Here is a 20041-nt window from a genome sequence, read left to right as displayed (position 1 = left end):
CATGTGGTAAACAGAGTCGAGTACCTGCTAGCAGTGATTCACGAACAAACAAACCCTGACTTGGTGCCAGGGTTTAGACTAGGGCTGTTGCTGGCAACTAATATACTGAATATTTATGCTGGAGAAAATTAAAATTATGGGAGGCACTTCAGTGCTGCAAATGTGTGGCATTTTGCTCTATGCATAGCAGTCACAGACCTTATCAGACTAATCTGCAGTGTCAGGAGAAAAGGAAATATACAGCTGTTAACTGTTTAAATTAAAGCAGATGCGTACTGGTTCACCAAGCTGTCATCTCCTCTTGCCTCCCACCTTACTTGCTTACTTCCTGTCACAGAGCGAGAAGCTATACTGTTTTTTCTATTTTTCTTTCAAGGAGCTTCTTTTTTTTTTAAATAGTCTAGTTCTCTAGGACTCCTGAAGGTGCTAAAAAGCTTTCTTTGGACATGGGCTCCTCAGGCCTGAAAAATGTTCTACCGCACATGACAGGAGTCATGTTTGGGGACTGCATTTCAGACAGCGGTCTTGGAGCACTTGTCAAAATTGACTGAAGTATAAGGAGGAGAAATAGCTGAGCTAAGCCAAATTACACAAAAACTGGACATAACCTATTAAGCCCCCAGCATTTTTCTGATCTCCACGATCTCCTCCCTTTTGCGCCCATCTTTGGGTGTGTGAGTGCTTAAAAGGTTAATAGCAACGATGAATCCAAATTTGAGGTTTTTGGTTAGTATCAGAGGTCAGGAGCGAGGTATAACAGAGAGTGTCTACAGCCATCTGTAAAGCACAGCTTTCTTCAAAAAACAGAACTGTTCCTAAAGAAATCACACGAAGGCTTGCTTAGAAGAGTTCAGGCTGTGTTGAAGAATAACGGTGGTCACTTTAAAGCTCATCAGAATTGTACTCTTTTTTTTGCAGTTTTTTGATGATAAATTTCCACATCACAGTTTGAAAACTTGCAACCTAATCTGATCCAACCTTATTATATCGGTCCACAGTGAGTTCAAGGTTAGCCACATACTGCCACAGCTGCCCCCTGATGGTGTAGATCTGCACTGCAGTTTCAGGGATGGCTTCAGTCTGTCTTGCCACTAAGTACTTCACCTCTCTGAGCACAGCCGCCAGCTAGGAAGAGATTAAAAAGTACATTAGAAGCACTGAAACATACATCAAGACATTAAAATGGGTCTGATCAGTACAAGCTGATGATAATTTTTTTTTAAAATTCATGATGTTAGAAAAGATAAAATCACTTTGGCCCATAATTATAACCCATTATATCATTTCAATTAAAAACTGAAATACTGACCAGACTACTGAGGAAGATGAAAACAAATTAGCTTGATATATCACCACTCTAATATATCTCATTACAAAAGGCACAAGCATATCAGCATTTCTAACTGTGTGGAGGCTAATGTAGACCTGTGGGTTAAAGTTGACTGTGATCAGCTGAGTGTCTGGGTCCCGTTTGATTAACGGCAGGCTGAGGTTGAACTGAGAACTCTCACCAACAGTCTCTGTCCATGTGTCAAACAAGCTGGTGGAGTATCTGAAACAGCAAACAAAAAAGCAGACGAGCGATGACAATCGAGCAAAAGTTATTACAACAGAAAAACAATTTGCACTTTTACCATCAGAGTATAACATTGTTTCAAATTCCCATTACCAGGGCCAGGTTTTTAATTTAAGGCCACCGGCACAAAAATGTCTCATATCATGGAAATGAACATAAACAGCAAAACAAGAGGCTAAAAGGCATATGATTGAGCCATTCTCCCATTTCTCCATGGTTGTAAACAGAATGAGAGGCGTGAATCGCTCATCTGCATCAAGCACACAATAAGGATAAAGGGAGAGGAGTGAGGAGGGTTAGATGCAGGCGTGCGGGGAGGTAATATGAGGATAAACGCTGATTCATCTGCGAGAGGCAGGGAACAGACAATATGTCAGGGCTCTGTACAGCTATATCAATCTGTAAATAGCTACGATTATGATGAGAACTTCAGTGCGCGCTGTGTGCTCCTTATTGGATTTCAGCTGTGAGCTTCATTTCCTGATAGTGGCACCGCAGACGCAGAGGCAATCAAATGCTTTGGTCATGGCCATAAATCACACTACATTTTGTCTGTGGGGGTAATGAGTGAGGATGCCCATTCTGTTCCTGACTAGAATGTGTATAATAACGGTGGCATTCATCGGAGGCAACGGCGATGATTATTACAGCATAACAAGGGCTCTAATTTCTGATGGGAGTAAATCGAGGGCAAAGAACTGGTGTTGTTCATCATCTCATTACTCTGGTTGCGGGGACATGAAGTGAAGGAGTAATATTAAGTCTGTGAAGCATAAGGAATGGGCTTCTGCATGGGAATCTGTAAGTGTGCGTGGATTTCATTCACACACTACCATGCATACACGTGCATACACGCATCTACACTTCCAGAGCAGTAAGGGCTGACTATTCATTCCACCTTTTTGAACTTTTCCAACCCTGCTGTGCTCATTTTTTTATCCTTCACTAATTCAAAGTGGAAAAACACAAATTTGAGAACAAACATGTGGCTCTCTAATGAATTTGTTCAAATCATACTTTGATAGACAAATGTTTTTCAATGTATTTTAAGCTAACAAATAAATGGGTGGAGCCTTTTAGCTTTGTTTTATCTGTTGCTGTACAGTTAACCTTTACCGTGCTCAGTAACTGCTGCTTACAATGCCCAAAAGTAAACAGAAAGATGATCCTTTATGATGACCACCTTTCTAGTGCTGGCTAAAGCTCCCTGATTCAAAGATACTGGACCAATAGGCACTATTTGCAGACCATCTCTAACAAGCATGTAGCAGCAGAATTCCAAGCTATGTACTCTACATAAATACTCAGGGAGTACATTACTAAACGCATGGAGAGGGCTCTGATGGACAGTGCATAGTGGATGGACCATAAATGACGAAACAATGGATGGAATAGGGAAACTATAAAGATAGAGGTCTTCGTAGGTACAATATACCAAACCTCTGAAAAAAGATTTGGTTAAAAAAGTGAACATAGTTGTTAAAGAAAAGATATTACTTCACTAAAATAAAAATAAAAACTCAACTTTAGAAAAAAATAATAAAAATAAGTGGAAAGATTATTCGAAAAGCCAACTTTAAAAAAATAAAAATGTGGTGAAAATTTCAGTTTCAGCATCTGTTAGTTTGGTAAATAAAATATATGTATATTAACTTATTAACAACACAGGGTGTGTTAATTTCAAAAGAAGCTAATGCTGTTTAAAGCTTGCTGCATAATAAAACCTTTTTGTGGCAGACACTGAGTTGTCACAGCAGTAAATTTAATTTAAACCAAACTGAGAATCATGATGACTCAGTTCCACTGAATGTTCCACTGAGCTAGCATGCAAAAGAAGTCACTCTTTAATATTAATCACACTAATGCTATTCCAGCATATCCAAACGTCTGCTGTGGAAAATGTTCATGGATACAGGTTTAAAGGTCCTGTAAGTCGACGCAGGTGCTTTCAATTATCCTGCATAATTAAACCTCACTTACTCACTCACACTTACAGTACTGGGCAAAAGTCTTGAGCCACCCCTCATTTCTTTACGTCTAACAAGCATTCCTAACAAGATGTTAGGAAAACTGAAAATAGGTGCAGCAAATTACAGAAAGGGGTAAATATATATGGAAATACAGCACATAAGGGAGAAATTGAGTCTGTAAAATTTGAACAACCTTGAAAATTCATAATTGGTATGACTACCTTTATTCTTCAACACAACCCGAACTCAAGCTTTCTTGTAATTAAAGCTTGTAAAGAAAGCTTTACAAACTTTCTTATAATTATTTAAGTAGTCTTCAGAAGTAGTTTCTAGGCTTCTTGAAGGACATTCCAAAGCTCGTCTTTTGATGTTGGCTGACTTTTACTATCTCAGACTTCCTCAGTAATGATGAGGTTCAGGCTCTGGGAAGGCCGATCCATGACTTCATGTTTCATTGTGCCCTTTTCTATCCAAGTATGCTTTTACTGTATTCACACTGTGTTTGCAATCATTGTCATGCAATGAAGCCATTCCCAACCCCTGTTGAGGTTAACGTACCGCTAATTTTCAGATGGTATTGGATCAAAGTCTGATTGTATTTCAGTGTGTTCACAATTCCATCAGTTTTGATAAGAACCACCCCAGCAGCTGAGATGCAGCCCCAAATCATGATGGAGTCGCCGCACTCACTGCTGAAATTCTCCTCTGACCTCCTACTGACAAAGATTTAAACCAAAAATGTGAATGTATTACTCCATAAGAGCTGTTCCCACTGATTTTTAAACCAGTCCTTGTGTGATTTGTCTCTTCATCATGTTGTCCTTTCTTATTAAGAATGGTTTCTTGACAGCCACCTTTCCACTATGACCATTCCTGATGAGGTTTTGAGAAAAGGTGGATGGATGAAATGAAGAGCAAGATTCATCTCTGAGGTCATGTGCCAGGTCTTTGCTGGATTTTTCCCCCCTATTTCTTGAGGACATGTCTTTCCTCTATCAGATGCTGTAGGTAGCTTCTTCTTCTTTTGTCCTCCACTTTCACCATTTTGGTTTCCTCAAACTTCTCATTTTTTTTAGATTCAGCTAACGAAGGATTTTGTGTTTTATTGTGATAGGCTGCTATTATTAATTAATTAAGTGTCTGTATGATACAATTTAAAGATGGTTCTTTTCTAGCTGTCTTTTTTGTGCAAATGTTATAGTTGAGTTATATCATATATAGGAAGTCTGGAAAACTATGGATAAAGACCATTTGTGGCTCCTCTTCTCTATTTTGCACAGTGCTGTATTAGTAGTAAATCACTCCGTACTTCTTATACAGTGCATTGATATTTATTTTTACTATGAGTATAATTGCACTATATATAGAAAATATAGCACATTTACACTCATACACTGATCTACATACACTGCACTCTAACAAATCCTGCAATAAATTCTCCCTTCATGAAAATGTTAATGTGTTAATCTGTTCAAGAGAAGTCTTTCTCTAAATATACATCATTTTGGACAAATTTGTTATGTTAAAGTGTTAAAGTGTATCTTAACAGATAGATAAAATAATATAAAATTTAATAGAAATTTAGAGTAACACAATCCAATTCAACTGCATTAGCTAAGCTAACTAACATATCCTAACTTGGCAACAGTAAAACAAGTGAAAACATTTTTATGGTTTGCAATTTTTTTTTATCTCTGTGATTTCTTTGACTCGTGTAACTCAGTTTGATTCCATCCAAACAGCATTTCCTGCCAGGTACCAGGTGGTTGTTGGGAGCCTGGAACCCTGGGACCCTGATCTCGGCTTGCAATGGGGTGTCCGTCCTCCAGGGGATCAGCTGCCCATCGCCTTGGATGTGGGCGCCCCATTTAGGCCATCTCTCTGAGATGTGAGGCTTTAGGTCTTCAGTTAGCTCTCTGCCTGCCTCTGGCTCCTGGGAGGGTGTTATTGTGGCTTCCAACCCTCATTTTCAAGTACATTTCGTGACAAAGACACAAACACACTCACAATCTCTCAGTTTCTCTCTCTCACACTCACACACACACACAGACCACAAGAAGATTGACGGCTTATGTACCTGTGTATTTTTGAATGCCTGTGTTCCAGATGTTGTATGTTTGTTTTTTCTTACAGGTGTGGCAGTTGGCAATACATTGTGCATTACTATTTTTACTTCCCTAATCCTTCCTCTCTCTTTTGTTATTTTTGTTTTTTTTCTGCCTGTCCTGTCTCAGACATTGTCAGACCACATATATAGTGTAATACGTGAAATAACATGAATAGAAATAAAGAAATAAACAGATAAACCCGGAACAAGAGGAACAGCGAAATGTGTTTGGCACAACGGTGCATTAAGATCATAATTCTGATTGCGAAAGCTGCCAGAAGACAGGACAGGATTAAAAGAAAACAACCCCCCACCCACAAACCCCCAAAAACAAACAAATAAACAAACCCCCCAACATTTCCTTCCCAATGGGATGCTTTATCTTGCAAGGGTTTGATGTTGGATGCAGTCTATAAGGCCATTTCTCACTTGGCATCAGTAAGCAGTGACAGGGCATATGGGATTATGGGAGTCCTGCAAAATAATCTGCAGAGCAGCGCCACAGTAATGAGAACATAAATCATGCCCAGAGCTGCATGTCTACATGCTATTCCACAGGGGCTGCTTCATAAATTTTCTACACTCAACTAACAAAATCACAAATGCTGGGTTTAAGAAAGGTTGGCATGAAATTACAGGGAAACATTTACATTTCAAAGACTAAAGCTAATATTTAATATCTGCCTTTATAGTATTATTATGCAGTCCAATAAAATGGTGTCATATTCTTGCACTGTCTATTCTGTTTAATCTTCCTTTCTGTTCTTTTATTCAGTAATACATACATCTCAGCATGATGACATACAGTGTAACACGCTGAGATAAATGCGGCACACACCTGTCCAGCAGTTGCATCATCTCCTCATACTTCTGGATGACCCTGGCTCCTTCTGCAGTCTCCAAGCACCTGCAGAGAAGATGAAACTTTACAAGCCATGCAAAGGGTAGAGCCAATATCTTTCCAGGGTCCAATATTCTAAAGCCTCATTTTTATGAGGCCTCTAAAACTGCTCACAGAGTGATTAATTCATACTGAGACCACTGGAAATGCACGGCCACATCAACTTTCATTTTTTAATCTGCTTTATTTGAGGTGAGACTCACGGATATGCGAGGTGTCTGAATTTGAAGAAGGGGGTCTGGATGCGCTGCTCCACCTCCTGGGCCCATCTCAGCCCTCCAGCTACTGCTGGCATATTCTTATTCACTGGAGCCGAACCCGAGGAGGTCAAACATCATCACATAGAATTACACAGATAGGCGGTTTTATGCAAAGTTTGAGCACCCTTAGGCAAATTACATATTTTGGTCATTTATGAAGAAGTAAATAAATATAGCCCCTGCAGCAAACACACATTAAAATGAGCTTTTTGAACTGTGAATTAACATTTAATTCACAGTTTCTTTTTATTTCATGAAGGGACAAAGAGTAACTGTGACATGTGCCAAACTCACGGTACACTGCCAAGTCAGTACTACCTTTTGGCAGCTTTGTTTTTTTAGCACCAAAAACTTTTTCTCATCCACTGCTCCTCACAGATGACTTCAAGTTTATACAATTTCAAGACCGCTATAGGCCTTCTTGCTCTGAATACATAAATGAGTTTCATTCAGTTTTGTTAGTTATCTCTGATTACAGTAAATGTTTAAAGGTGAACCTTAGATTACCTATACTTTTACACTCATCCCTGTGTGTTGATGGCTCAAGTATCTCAGCAAGTACCAGCAACTGGATATACATGTACATGATTAGGCTTCATTGGCTTCCTGTTAAATCCAGAATTGAATTCAAAATCCTGCTCCTTACATACACGACCTTAAATAATCAGGCCCCATCTTATCTTAATGACCTTGTAGTACCATATCACTCCATTAGAGCACTTCGCTCTCACACTGCAGGTTGTGAGAACTTGTTGTTCATAGAGTGTTTAAAAGTAGAATGGGAGGGAGAGCCTTCAGTTTTTAGGCCCCTCTTCTGTGGAACCAGCTTCCAGTTTGGATTCAGGAGACAGACACTATCTCTTCTTTCAAGATTAGGCTTCAAACTTTCCTTTTTGCTAAAGCATATAGTTAGGGCTGGACCAGGTGACCCTGAATCCTCTCTTAGTTATGCTGCAATAGGTGTAGACTGCTGGGGGATTCCTGTGATGCATTAAGTATTTCTTCTTCACTCGCTATGTGTTAATAGACCTCTCTGCATTGAATCATAGTTGTTATTCATCTCTGGCTCTTCCACAGCATGTCTTTATCCTTTTATCCTTCTTCCTTCTCTCACCCCAACCGGTCACAGCAGACGGCCGCCCCTCCCTGAGCCTGGTTCTGCTGGTTTCTTCCTGTTAAAAAGGAGTTTTTCTTTCCCACTGTCGCCAAAGTGCTGTTTTTCTCTGTATGTATTATTGTAGGGTCTACCTTACAATATAAAGCGCCTTGAGGCAACTGTTGTTGTGATTTGGCGAGGTATAAATAAAATTTAATTGAATTGGTACTTTGCATCATTATCACAAGCCTGTCCTATTTCAATTTCAAGATTTCTGCATTGAGATTTTGCAGATGGCTTTTTAGTTGAATCCATTCTTTCCTTTCTCTAACCCACCCACGGACGGTCAGCAAGCCAGAGTACCCTTACCGCCAGTCCCAACCTCAGCTCCTTTTATTTCCGCTAACACATGATTTTGAACTTAATCAGTAATTTTGGACTTCCTGAGCATCACCAGTCTGGCTGATCAAGATGTTGCTTTGCAGACATCAGATCTTGAGTTTTGGGCTATGATATAACCTATTTACACATCACCATAGCTCATTCCGGAGAGCAAAAATTCCAAGGTAGAACTGTAAAATTGTTTGCTGCAGGAGTTCTTTTCACTTTTACCAACGACAACAAAATAAAATTAACTAAATATGTAATTTTCCCAAATTTTAGATACTCCCAAAATTCAGATAAAAGCTGAACTAAAAAGGCACATAACTGAGCAAGGACCACCCACTAATGTGAGATCCTCTCATGTCCTCGTCGTATAGTTTTCATATGCTAGATTTGACAGTACACTATAATCTATCGAGATTATCTTTAAAGCACAAATTTCAAAAGACTGCTGTTTCCTTGTGACCTCATATCAGCAGCTGGGAGGAGCTACACTGGGAATTACATGATGAACAATTACAGGGTGAGTCAGCTGCCCTAATTAAGCTCAGTATGTACACACCCACACACAGGAAAATCAACTGTGTGGGTGGACTATGGGTGTGTGGGGGTTTTAAGGGTTTAAACTCAGCAAATTTCCAAAGAGCTGGGTCATTTCAATTAAGAAGTTTTTAAATCAAGAACACGCCACGTTTAATTCCTTTAGAAACTTTGACAACATCCTTGAGGGGTTGTAATGGATCTCACTGTTCACTGATCTCAACTTTATTTCCACCCCAAGCAGAAGCAGTTTTAGGATATTTTTCAACAGGGAAAGACAAGTTCCCCTTGAGACTCAAATTTAAAGGGTGATCACAGCTAAACTACAAAAAGAAATATATTTAGGTGTATAAATGCACCTTAAATATAGAGTTATCATGGACACCAACATTAACTGCTGACTGTGTCTTTCTTTGCAAGTTTTTGAGACTAAAAAGTGGCATATTTTTTAAATAAACACCATCATAGTGTGATTTACAATTAGACTTTTGTGGAATAAAGACTTTGTAGTAAATCTCACCCCACTCCTCAGCAGCTTGAATGTGTTTGTTGTAGAGAATTTTACAGCAGTCCAGCTCCTTGTCAAACATAGACACAAGCAAATGGTATTTGTCCAGAGCATCTGTAGCCACTAGCGGGCGCTCCAGCAGGCCACCAAACATGTCCAGAACCTGCAGACAACAATTATGTCAAAGGGCTTAATGATTATGTGTGTGTACGCGTGTGAGTTTGGGCGGGTGGGTGTATGCATGTGTGTGTCTGTGTCTGAGAAAAAGTTCCCAGACCTTAAAGGCATGCTCCAGACCGTAGGCGTCATCAAAGGCCTGACAGAAGACAGCTCCGAGTCTTCGGTCTATGTCATCCACCTTCAGTTTAAACTGCCTCACGTCTTTTTCAAACTCCTGCAGAGGAAATAGCTCAGCTAGACCAACAGCCAAAATACCAAACAGCAGTGCGAGGTAATGCAAAGCCAGCAAAGCATATTCCTTTTCACAATTCACTGACTCAAAGCCATTCAACAATTTGTATGAGATATTCAAGTTAAGTCAATTTATATTTGCTTATAGGTCTCAAAAACCTGGATAGGCAAACAGATGGCATTTACAAATAAAATACTTTATTGGCAGAAAAGCAATTTGCTCCACCGATGCTGGGGTGACCACGCTGCTGTGCTGTTAGCCTGGATCAGAAGCAGGTATAAAAGCTCCGCTGGGCCTGTAGCCTTTCATATTTCATAAAGCTCTTTTAAAAGGAATTCATCTTGACAATCCTCAGTAAAATAGGAGTAGTAGGCAAGTGAACTAGACCCCCATATGATCATAACATAGGATATATGTTATAACAGCATACCATGTTGTTTACATCCAAGCAGTCATAGGGCTTCTCTGTGAAGAACTTATACATGTCAGTAAATTCCTGGTGGAGCTGTTGGACTTGCTGGCTGAGGGCTCGACCTCGGACGCCTCCAATCTCCAGTTTCTCAAGCTTCAGCAGGTCGACAGCTGTTAACAAGATATCCTGCAGAGAAGGCAAGCTCCAGTCAACTGTCATACCAAAAATGCTGGCATTTCTCCGAGAGGTGCTGAGAACTTATTTCCATACTCACCTTAATGATTTTGACTCTGCTAACAAATCGGTCAAGTCCAGAGAAAATCAAAAGAGGGGAAAAGTCCCAGGGCCTAACCAAGCTCCCGTTCCTCTGGTACTGCCTCAGATTGGCCCGCCGGTCCTCATAGGTGCTCTTGAAGAGAATCAGGACCTCCAGGGTGGTCTGTACTTTCTGGAGACTCTCAGAAACCTCTCCTCTCACAATATCCTCTGGTACTAGATACATGCGGGCCTGATAAAGGAGAAACAAGAATTATCTTCTTCTCTAAATAAGCTTAAAAAAATATGTGATGGGTAATTAGTGTCTGTGTTTAGTGGCATCAGTGGTTTTGTTTAATAGGCAAGTACAACGTCCTGCAAACTGAGGCATCCAGATGGACCTCCTTATTTATTCCATGTCTTCTGCTCTACAGTCAACTGTCATCAAACAGTTGTGAACAAATATACATATTTCTTAACCAATAGTTTAAAAATATATATTAAACCACCAGTTACCATGAAAGCATTCATTAAAGAACTCCAAGGTACTGACATAGAAATGTATCTACATATGCACAGAGCATCTGAGGACATAAACACAGAGAGCCTTTTATAGAGCTGAGGATACTCAGATCTACAATTCCAGAGAAAACTACAGCACTTCAAACCTTTTCTTTCCTCAAAGGCATTAGATAAACATTTTTCAGCTGCAAGATGTGCTCAGAATTCTTGTGCCTATCACAGTAAATGTAGCATCAGGAGAGAAGAGCTTCTCTAAGTTGAAACAAATCGTCAGCTATCTGAGCACATCACATTCTCGGGGCAGACTGTGCAGACCTGCTGTTCTATCCATTGAAAAGGATGCTGCATCTAAGATGAATTACACAGCTCTTACTGCTGAGTTTGCTGCAAAGAAAGCAAGAAAAGTGACTTTCGTGCATTTTATGTGATATCGACCCTTTCATCTAACTCTGAGAAGAAAGCAAATAAGCCTGTTCCCCGCAATGTTAGGCCATTAAATAATAGTGTATTTTCACCAAATCTTGAAAATCTGGGTTGTTTAATGGCCAAATTTCAATACTGAGTTTTAATATTATAATCATTATATGGTGAATATTGTTTCAGGTAGTGATAAGAAAAATATGAAACAGCAAACAAGCAGATAGTCCAGATAGAAGCACTGGTTGGTCTCTGGGATCTAGGCCAAATTTGAAACTGCCATGTGCAGTGTGGGCACTTAAATGCCATGGGACACAGTGGCAATCTAAAGACAGCCTACAGCTCAGTGTTTCCCAATGCACAGCCCAGCAGGTAAACGCTGGTGGCTGCCAGGTCTTTCCTGGGAAGGAGTTTCTGGTACATTATATATTTCTGGCTGCAAAAACAGGGGCTTGCTTCCAATAAACTTAACACAATAAAATAGAACAGTTTGAGAGCATGAACTTTCATGGTTGAGCAGACAAAGAAAAAAGTTCCACCTACAGACAGAAAAAAAACTCTAAGAAGAAAATCACCCACCCACTTCACAGTGACAGGTGATCCCTGAAAGCGCAGTTCAGAAACGCTGCAGTATGACTACTTAGCAACACCGACTGCCCGACTGTAACCTAACTGTAATACACATTCACTTGCCTGTCTATAGGGGATAGTGTGACGCGATGTTGTTTGATTGTTAGGGTTTCTTTCTAATATTGTGTTTACCTGGTAATATAAAGTGCCTTGAGGCAACCATTGTTGTGAATTGGCATTATAGAAATAAAACTGAATTGAATTGAAACTGAATTGAATTGAATTGTGAAGACAAAAGTCATTTCAACAAAACATTCAGACAAAGAGCAGAAACTGCAGCTGACCTGCTGTATGAGGAGGTTACATGTCTCCTGCAGGAGAACAATCAGCCGTGCTGGGGTGTTGTAGTATCTCGAGTTTGCCCACACCAGACATATTGTGTGCATTAAAGGGCCGATTTGACCCTTGACAGCAGGAAACTCCACATTTTCCATGTCCGTAAACAGAGGCTGCAGGGGTCTCAGGTAGGTGCAGATGTCCTCTGCCTCCTCGAGAGCTGCAAATGAAGATGTGATCAAAGTCAGTTTGACCACAAGTAAAAAGATAAAGCATCATAAATCATTCTTTGGCCCTTAAAGAACAAAAACATATTGCATCTCAGAAAGCAAACTTCATTAAGTTTATTGTCTGTTGTTAGATTACCTGCAAGAACATCCTGCTGCATGTTCATAAAAGCAGCATGGTAGCAGCTCTCCACAGCCTCCAACAACGCTGCCATCTTATTCACCTTGCATGATTTTAACTGGGAGTAGATGCACTTAAAATCTGCATATCTTAAAGAAAAACAAGGGAGGTTTATGGATGTATTTAACTGCAGCTTCCCAGGGGCCTGAATCACTTCTGAAAGACTGCAAAGAATGACTCAGAAAGTGTAAAACTGTTCTTAAAAACCCGGAAGCATTGCCCGGTCAGTTGTGTAAAAACAAGGTTACTGCAACAGCAACCGCAGCAGAGGTGAAGAAGAAAAATTACAGAAAAGAAACTATTATTAAAGTGGTTACAAGTGAAAGGTAAAAATCTGATTGGCCTAACGTGACCAAAATGTTTTAATAATTCATGCCACGAATGTTGGACAAATCTTATCTGAGAAATGCCAATTATAAAAACCATTCTGCTTTTGGAAACCAGACATTAGCAAAACCTGGTTCACTGCACATGTATATGATAATGTCAATCACCTTCAGCATTCCAGGCTTTATCATTTATTTCACATTTATTGGGACCATGATTTATAAAATATACATTACAAAATATTCAAATTACAGACTGAGACCATAAATTCATCCTAAAATTTTTACGTGGATTGGAACTCAAGGAACAAATCGAAACATTTTCTCGTATATTTTTCCTTAAAGATTCTTTAAAAAGCCAAAGGGGTTGCAAAAAGAAATGCAGATTCTCTGTTCTTCTTTCTTTTTCATTTGCATTATTGTAGAGTCTTTACCTTACAATATAAAGCGCTTTGGGGCAACTGTTGTTGTGATTTGGTGCTACATAAATAAACTTAATTCAATTAACGCAGGGTTAGTGTTAATTTTGTAGCTACAGACTGCACAATATGAACTACCATATGTATTGGCATTAGTTTGTTCATATGAATAACATAAAAAATGTAACAAAAGGCTGGTGGCATTATAGTATATATTTAAGAAAAAAGAACTACTTCAAAGTTTTTGTCTAATTTCTTCAGTGGAAAAACAAATGGTAAAAATAGAGGATACTGGACTGTTAGCATGTAATTCTCATAAGATGTAATTCTGTTACATAAGCAGATTTGTTTCAGCAAAGAAATAAAGAAAGTACTGGGCTGTAAATTACATTGCTCACTCGACAGCACAGGCACTCAGAAACTGAAATTAGAAGCACTAGCAAAAACTTAGGTCCCTTCAGGATTTCAAAGTTGTATTATTTTCAGTGTTATTTTCTCACACTTATGAAACTGAAACAAGTACTTCTCAGAAGCTGCCACTGGCTACTTTGTGTGTGTAATAACAGAGGTGCTGACCTGTTCTTCCAGAAGAACAACTCAGTGTGAGGTGTGGGGTTTCTGCCTTCCAGCAGAGCCTCAGAGGAGTCTTTTTTGAGGATAGCACGGATTTGATGGCTCCACTCTATCACTGCAGACTCCAAGGAGTGGATGATGCTTTTATCCACTATTTCCCCCCTGTGATGTTTCACAAGTAAAGCCTTTTAGAATGTATGAGTTGGACAAATGATGCATTGACACAATCCTTTGTGTCACAGCGGTCTGCTTACCTTTTGTCCGTCTCGAGGGCGGCTCGGTCTATTCGCTCCGAGCCTGCGGGAAGAGGCAACAGAGTCTTGCCTTGGATTTGGCCAGACACCACAAACACACTGTTCTTAAGGGAGTGGACATGACACTTGATATCCTGTACCACAACCTGTGGCCACTGAATGTAGTTGCTGCTGTTGGAGAGCAGTGGAGCTATAACCTGAAGGAGTGTAAAGAAATAGGAAAATGTTATGGACTAAACTTTTGATGTACAGAGTGACAACAGTATTAGGAAAAGGACCTAAAGTTTTAAAAGTACTCGTTTTTCTCAAGTGGGGCGTGTAAGTATTTGTACAGCTACTACATGCATTGACATTAGCAATTATTTTGGCCCCGTCAATCATTAACTGTTACTTGTGACAAGAATTTTAACTTTTAGGTCATTAGTGTTATGCATATTACTGTTAAACAATTACTCTTACCTAACAATGTCAACCATTTAGGTACAATATTGGTTTTGGCAACATATTAACTAATACTTTCAATTACAGATTTTAAATTCAATTTTTAATTTAAGCATTTTTTTTTTTTTTAATAACACTGACTATTTGCTATTTCAATAATTTGGCTGTTTTGCTTGGCAAGGTTTGCTTGCTGCTTTCCCCTAGAAATACCTAAGTACTTGTACCTAGTACTACTTATCCACTTGCTTCTGAAATATGAACTGTTTTAAGCCTAAAAAAGGAATAGTACTTTGTTTTTGGACCACGGTGAAAGCGGTCATTTATTTAATTTGAAACCTCACTTGTAGCTCTGCATGCTTACTGCAGTCTAGGTAGGAGGTTAATGTGTTGAGCAGGGCTTCATGCACCTAACAATCATTAACATACCCTGCTCTGTGGCTTACCTCCTCAACTAGAGCAGAAAACTGGTCAAGTGGAGCATAAGACAGGTCCCCGTAAAACAAGCTCTCTTTCATGGATTCGGGACTCAGTGTGGTTGTGGTTCGCTTTATGAAGTACACCGCCTTGCTCTTGGAGTCGCCAGTGAAGGAGGAGGCGGTCTGTAGCTGTCCTCCTGCGGTCACAGACACCACCAGAGTCCTCTGCTCGGCTTTGTCCAGGAACTCCTGCAGCACCTGCCTGTTGTCCTCGCTGGACACGCATTTCTGCCATTTGTCCTGTTTCAGTTTAAGAGTCCTCAGGACGCATTCCGCTATATAGTCCAGTCTCTCGTCCTCAGCAGCAGGCGACTCCTTCAGGTCCTCCATGTCCCCGGGTCAGTCACGTTGACTGTATGCACTGATTGTGTCTCGGCAACTATAGTAACGCCGTGTTTTGCATCAGGCCGTTGCTTAGGGAACATGAGCGACTTGGAGCTGACCCAGAACATCCTTCAGTCCATCCAGTTGCTGATTGACACCCATTTTTCCCTGACAGGCTTTCACTGGAAAGTTTCTCTGGCTGTGGCAACGACAAGCAACACACCTGAGATAAATGCACCTGATACATGTCACAAAATCATGTCAGTAAATAACTATTCATTAAAGCCGAATCCACTATGAAATGGCCATGATAAAGTATAAACCAGCAAGGGCGCACAGACGAAAACGACTTCATTTTATTTGACAAGTTTAAACATAGCAAAAAGGTATCAGAACCAAAATAAATTTACTGCGTAAAACATTTTAACTTCTCGCAGAGTGACTCTTTGAACAAATGTGATGTAGTAAACCTGAGCAGTATGCGTGTGATGGAAGAGATAACTCGTGTTTAAAATGAAATACGTTTGCACATTCATAAGTTCTGTAGTTGTAACTAATGTGTGTCCTGTATGTTAAAACACTTCGCATACACATTAGTATTCGAAGGGCATCTTCCTTCTGGGTCATCAAAGACTGGAGTGGATGTTTAAAGCTGCGCCCTGTAGGGTTAAGCTGTGATGAGCACCATTACTTTTCTACGTGAAGTCTGCTTTAATTGATTACATGCAGAGGATACAGGATGTTTACCTTCTCGAAAAATCATCACGATTATCAGCACACTGGATATGTTCGGACGAAATATGAATCCATAAGTAACCTGTATGAAAGTTACTATTTATTAACCCTTTAATCTAAATGATGTAAATCCTGATGGTTTTGTGAAAACTCCAGTTTTTGTCTTTGCCCTTCCGTTTATTAGGAAAGATGCGATTGCCATAGCTAACCACAAGGTGGCAACACTGCACTTACTAGTCAGAGGCCTGTTCCAAGAAGCTCCTGATTTTGTCTTTATGCTTACTTCATGCTCCACACTTTGTGTATTCCTGAGCAAAAATCTTACATTCTGCCTTTTGAACAGACTCCAGGTCTGATATGAGAAATTCCAAACGTCACTACTGTACTGGTTTCTTGGAAGTGGTCTTTCTGTGTGTCCTCTGTTTGTGGGAAATGATCAAACCACACAGACTGAACGTGAACCATCATGCTGCTGTTTGACAGGATCTGAGGCCAGCAGAGGAAATGAGTGTGTGCTCCGCTGCTAATCCTGTTCCACATCCCACATGAGAATAATGAACAAAATGACATCAAACACCGCCTCTGACGTCTTTTACCCTATGTAGGTGCATTTTATGCTGGGCCACCTTCAAGCACAGTGTGTGTGTAGGCGTGTTTAGGTGTTCGTTTGTGTGTACGTGTATGAATGAATATGCATGTGTGACCAATTGTGAGTCACTCAGACTGTCCAGAAGCAGAACTAAAGAGTTTCGCTTCTTATGACAGAGCAAAGAGAACTGCAGAACCCAGACTTTCCATTTCAGAATCAAACGAACCACCTGGTCCCTGATATGATGGAGCTGCTGGCTACATCCACTTGGGTGGCTGGACACTGGGATACATAAACCAGGAATGTTTCCTTCAACTGGATCTTTATATCAGCAAGGAGGATGAAAGTGAGTCTGTTACAGTAAAAAATCCCTAATGTTGCTGATCAGTTACTATTTGTTTCTGGTTATCAAGAAGGGATCAGGGTGGAAAGACAAAGAACATTCATATTAATCTATTATTATTCAATTAATCATATTAATCTAATACATACTAATTAAGATTCATTTATCTGACAGTCTTGCAAGCTTCAGAGAAAGTCTATTTTGCATTTAGAGGTTTGCTCAGCTGGATCAGTTTTGCAAATGATGCACTGTTAACGAGCCACAAAGTTGACACAAGTAGGAGGACGGGTAGAAGGATTCTATCCACTTTAAAATAGAAGATTGTTGTATTTCAGTGGTTGAAAAAAAATTTCAGTGGATTATTTGTGATATTTTAGAGAGTTAAAGACCAAAAGTAAACACAGAGCAGAAATATGGGGAAAGGATCAAGGCCACAACAAGCAGTGAAAGTCCAGGTTTTTCCAGATTTTTAATAGTTCATCTGTGGCATGTCTCCTCAAATTGGCATCCTCCTGCTAGGACATACTGAGGTCACTTCAGTCAATATAGTTATAAACTGTTGTCATTCATCAGACAGTAATACGTGTAGTTTTGGGGGGGAAATTCAACAATTTCTGGTCTCATGTGACACAAAAATGATTCCAAGTCATTCCATGTTAGATATACAGACTCTGGACAGGTTTAGATTGGCAATATTCTGAGTTGACCCATCAAAATCAGTATCACACAGCTGGGGAGACTCTGGCAGTCTTTATGCAACCCATCACACACACTTTTGATGGCTTGCTCTCAATAATGAGAGATTTATTTTTAAAAAAAGATTTCCAGTTTCAGCTTATTGCTGCCATCATACAGGCAGCTCACAGCTTGTCTTTGGTATTTTGCAGACAGAAGCTTCAGTTTTGTTACTGCAGCACTGTACAGAATTTGAATCTGTACAGAAGTGATACACAATAACTGTCTCCACTCCATGCTTTATAAAAAGGTGTTACTTTGTGCTGCCATTGCTGTTTTTGGAGCTTATTTTTTCAGATGACTACAAAAAAAAAAATCCTTTGAAGCAGTTTGAAAGGGCGCTCAGGCATTTCTATTACACTTTCTTAATTTTAGATATGAAACGGTTGTTGTAAACACAGTAGACCAGTAGAGGTCAGTAAAATCCTTAGATTAAATCAAGTAAATGCTTGCAGCCAGGCAGGAATAATCAAGACTCACTAATAAAGTTATATAGACTTCCACAGAAAATATCATACACAACTGTATGAATAAGGCACACACTCGTCCTAAGGTCTTTTGGCACACCCCGGTAACATCTGTGTTCATGTTAGCTTAAGCTCCAAGCATAAATACAGATTAATAGACCAGTGCAGTGGGATATGTAAACCTATGGTATGATTTTAAAGCTTTGTTGTGTTGTGTTGGCATCAGTTGGCTGTTTAAACTTACCTTGTTTCAGCTTCACATAAAGCCTTGTAAACAGGTACAGTAAAAAAACGCCTTTATGAACTTGTTAAAATTCTTCTTTCATCATCTATAATTTGCCGGTCCCTCTTTCTTCCTTGTTTTATTGCTTTCAGATGTGTATCAGCATCAGTATGAGAGAGCCCTGCTGGATGAAATTCAGGAGAAATAACAGTTTTGGTATTTGTCCTAAACGATCCATCGACACATCCTCATTCCTCTGAAATAAAGCTAAACTGAGTTCACAGACTGAAATGTGGCCAAGTGTCTGAAGAGCAAGTATGTTCACAATTGTGAGTCACTGTTTTTTTAAAATGTATTACCACGCATGTTAACTTACTCATACAATATTAACAATGTAGGACTTTGCAGACATTCCTCATTTTCGTACTTTAGCTTTTAGATGACTTCTTCTTGACACATGTCCAGGACGTCTGGTCCCGACTCCAAATCTCTGTGCTAATTCACGAGTGCATGGTCGTCTGTAAGCCTCAGTTGATGTAAAAAATGTATGCACACACACAGTCCAAGTGTCCAGACATCGTCATTAGCTATGGATAGATTCTCTTTTTATTATTAATGACTGAAATTAAAAAAAGTATCAAGAAAGGATTTTTGTGTGTCTCTTGTAGTAAGCCTGTCACTTTTACCTGGATTGTATAAGATTACAAATGATTTAGTATTACACAAGAAAAATTAAGTGTGTGTCTTTGAAACAGTCTTAGAGTCCGTATCTGAAATGTCAGTTTATAGTAGAACATTCTGTTTCACGTTGGAATTGGTTTGGTATCTTCCAATCAGGCATTTAGCCACTGAAAGTCATCAGCTGTGCTGTTGGTCTCTTTAGAAACATTTTTTAAGGAAGTATCTCGGAAATAATGTCTTACTGTGTGGAACAGCTCATCCATGACGCTTGTGCTTTATTTTTAGTGAGTTAACGACTAGTATTTTCTTAGTTTGGTAGTGTATGGATACAGCTTGATAACAGTAGTTGAGAACTTAGCTCATACACCGGTGATTACTTCTTGTTCTGAAAAACAGATAAATAATTAAAAATAATAACTATGATGTGGCAGTGCCACAATGCCAACAATGACGGGTGAAAATGTGGAGACCAGAATCTTTTATATCCATATTCTATGTGTCTGTGGGCCACTTGTGATGTGTTCGATAAATAAGAAAAGTCAAAACAATTGTACTTTAGTGTAAAGTACCTAAACAAAAGAGAGCAATGTGATTTATAGTAAAACTGTCCAACTGCCCACCCACTTTTTATTGGACAACAACTAAAGTTAGCCTGCCAATCAACAATGCAACACACAACTTTTCACTCAAGTGAGGCTAACACAACATGACACCAAATCTATAACAAGAAAACAAGTTAATTTAGGGGCCATTTTGTACTTTCTGAGCCTGAAATTGCAAC

The 20041-nt window shown here is 39.5% G+C and overlaps 1 protein-coding gene across 3 annotated transcripts in view; it reads right to left on the bottom strand.

The window, feature by feature from the left end:
• The window catches only part of dnah9 (dynein, axonemal, heavy chain 9), a 167059-nt gene extending 151527 nt beyond the window's left edge, over positions 1-15532 (bottom strand). For 2 of the 3 annotated variants that reach the window (XR_005614072.1, XM_039616385.1), the window contains exons 1-13: positions 15131-15532; positions 14247-14443; positions 13996-14154; positions 12633-12763; positions 12275-12486; positions 10441-10674; positions 10185-10352; positions 9620-9736; positions 9355-9505; positions 6758-6860; positions 6492-6560; positions 1426-1552; positions 979-1125 (exon numbers count right to left, since the gene is read on the bottom strand). Coding sequence is in view for 1 of the 3 variants with exons in the window: in XM_039616385.1 (XP_039472319.1) it covers positions 979-1125; positions 1426-1552; positions 6492-6560; positions 6758-6860; positions 9355-9505; positions 9620-9736; positions 10185-10352; positions 10441-10674; positions 12275-12486; positions 12633-12763; positions 13996-14154; positions 14247-14443; positions 15131-15493 (2178 nt within the window). In the remaining 2 variants the exon portion in view is untranslated. Of the gene's footprint in view, positions 1-978; positions 1126-1425; positions 1553-6491; positions 6561-6757; positions 6861-9354; positions 9506-9619; positions 9737-10184; positions 10353-10440; positions 10675-12274; positions 12487-12632; positions 12764-13995; positions 14155-14246; positions 14444-15130 lie in introns of those variants that run through there. The other variant, XM_039616386.1, reaches the window with a different exon arrangement.
• Positions 15533-20041: the final 4509 nt, after the last annotated feature.

Source organism: Oreochromis aureus, linkage group 8 (assembly GCF_013358895.1).
Source record: "Oreochromis aureus strain Israel breed Guangdong linkage group 8, ZZ_aureus, whole genome shotgun sequence".
NCBI classification, from domain to species: domain Eukaryota; kingdom Metazoa; phylum Chordata; class Actinopteri; order Cichliformes; family Cichlidae; genus Oreochromis; species Oreochromis aureus.
The sequence above is the reverse complement of the archived record's forward strand: the minus strand, read 5'-3'. Positions and strand labels throughout refer to the sequence as shown.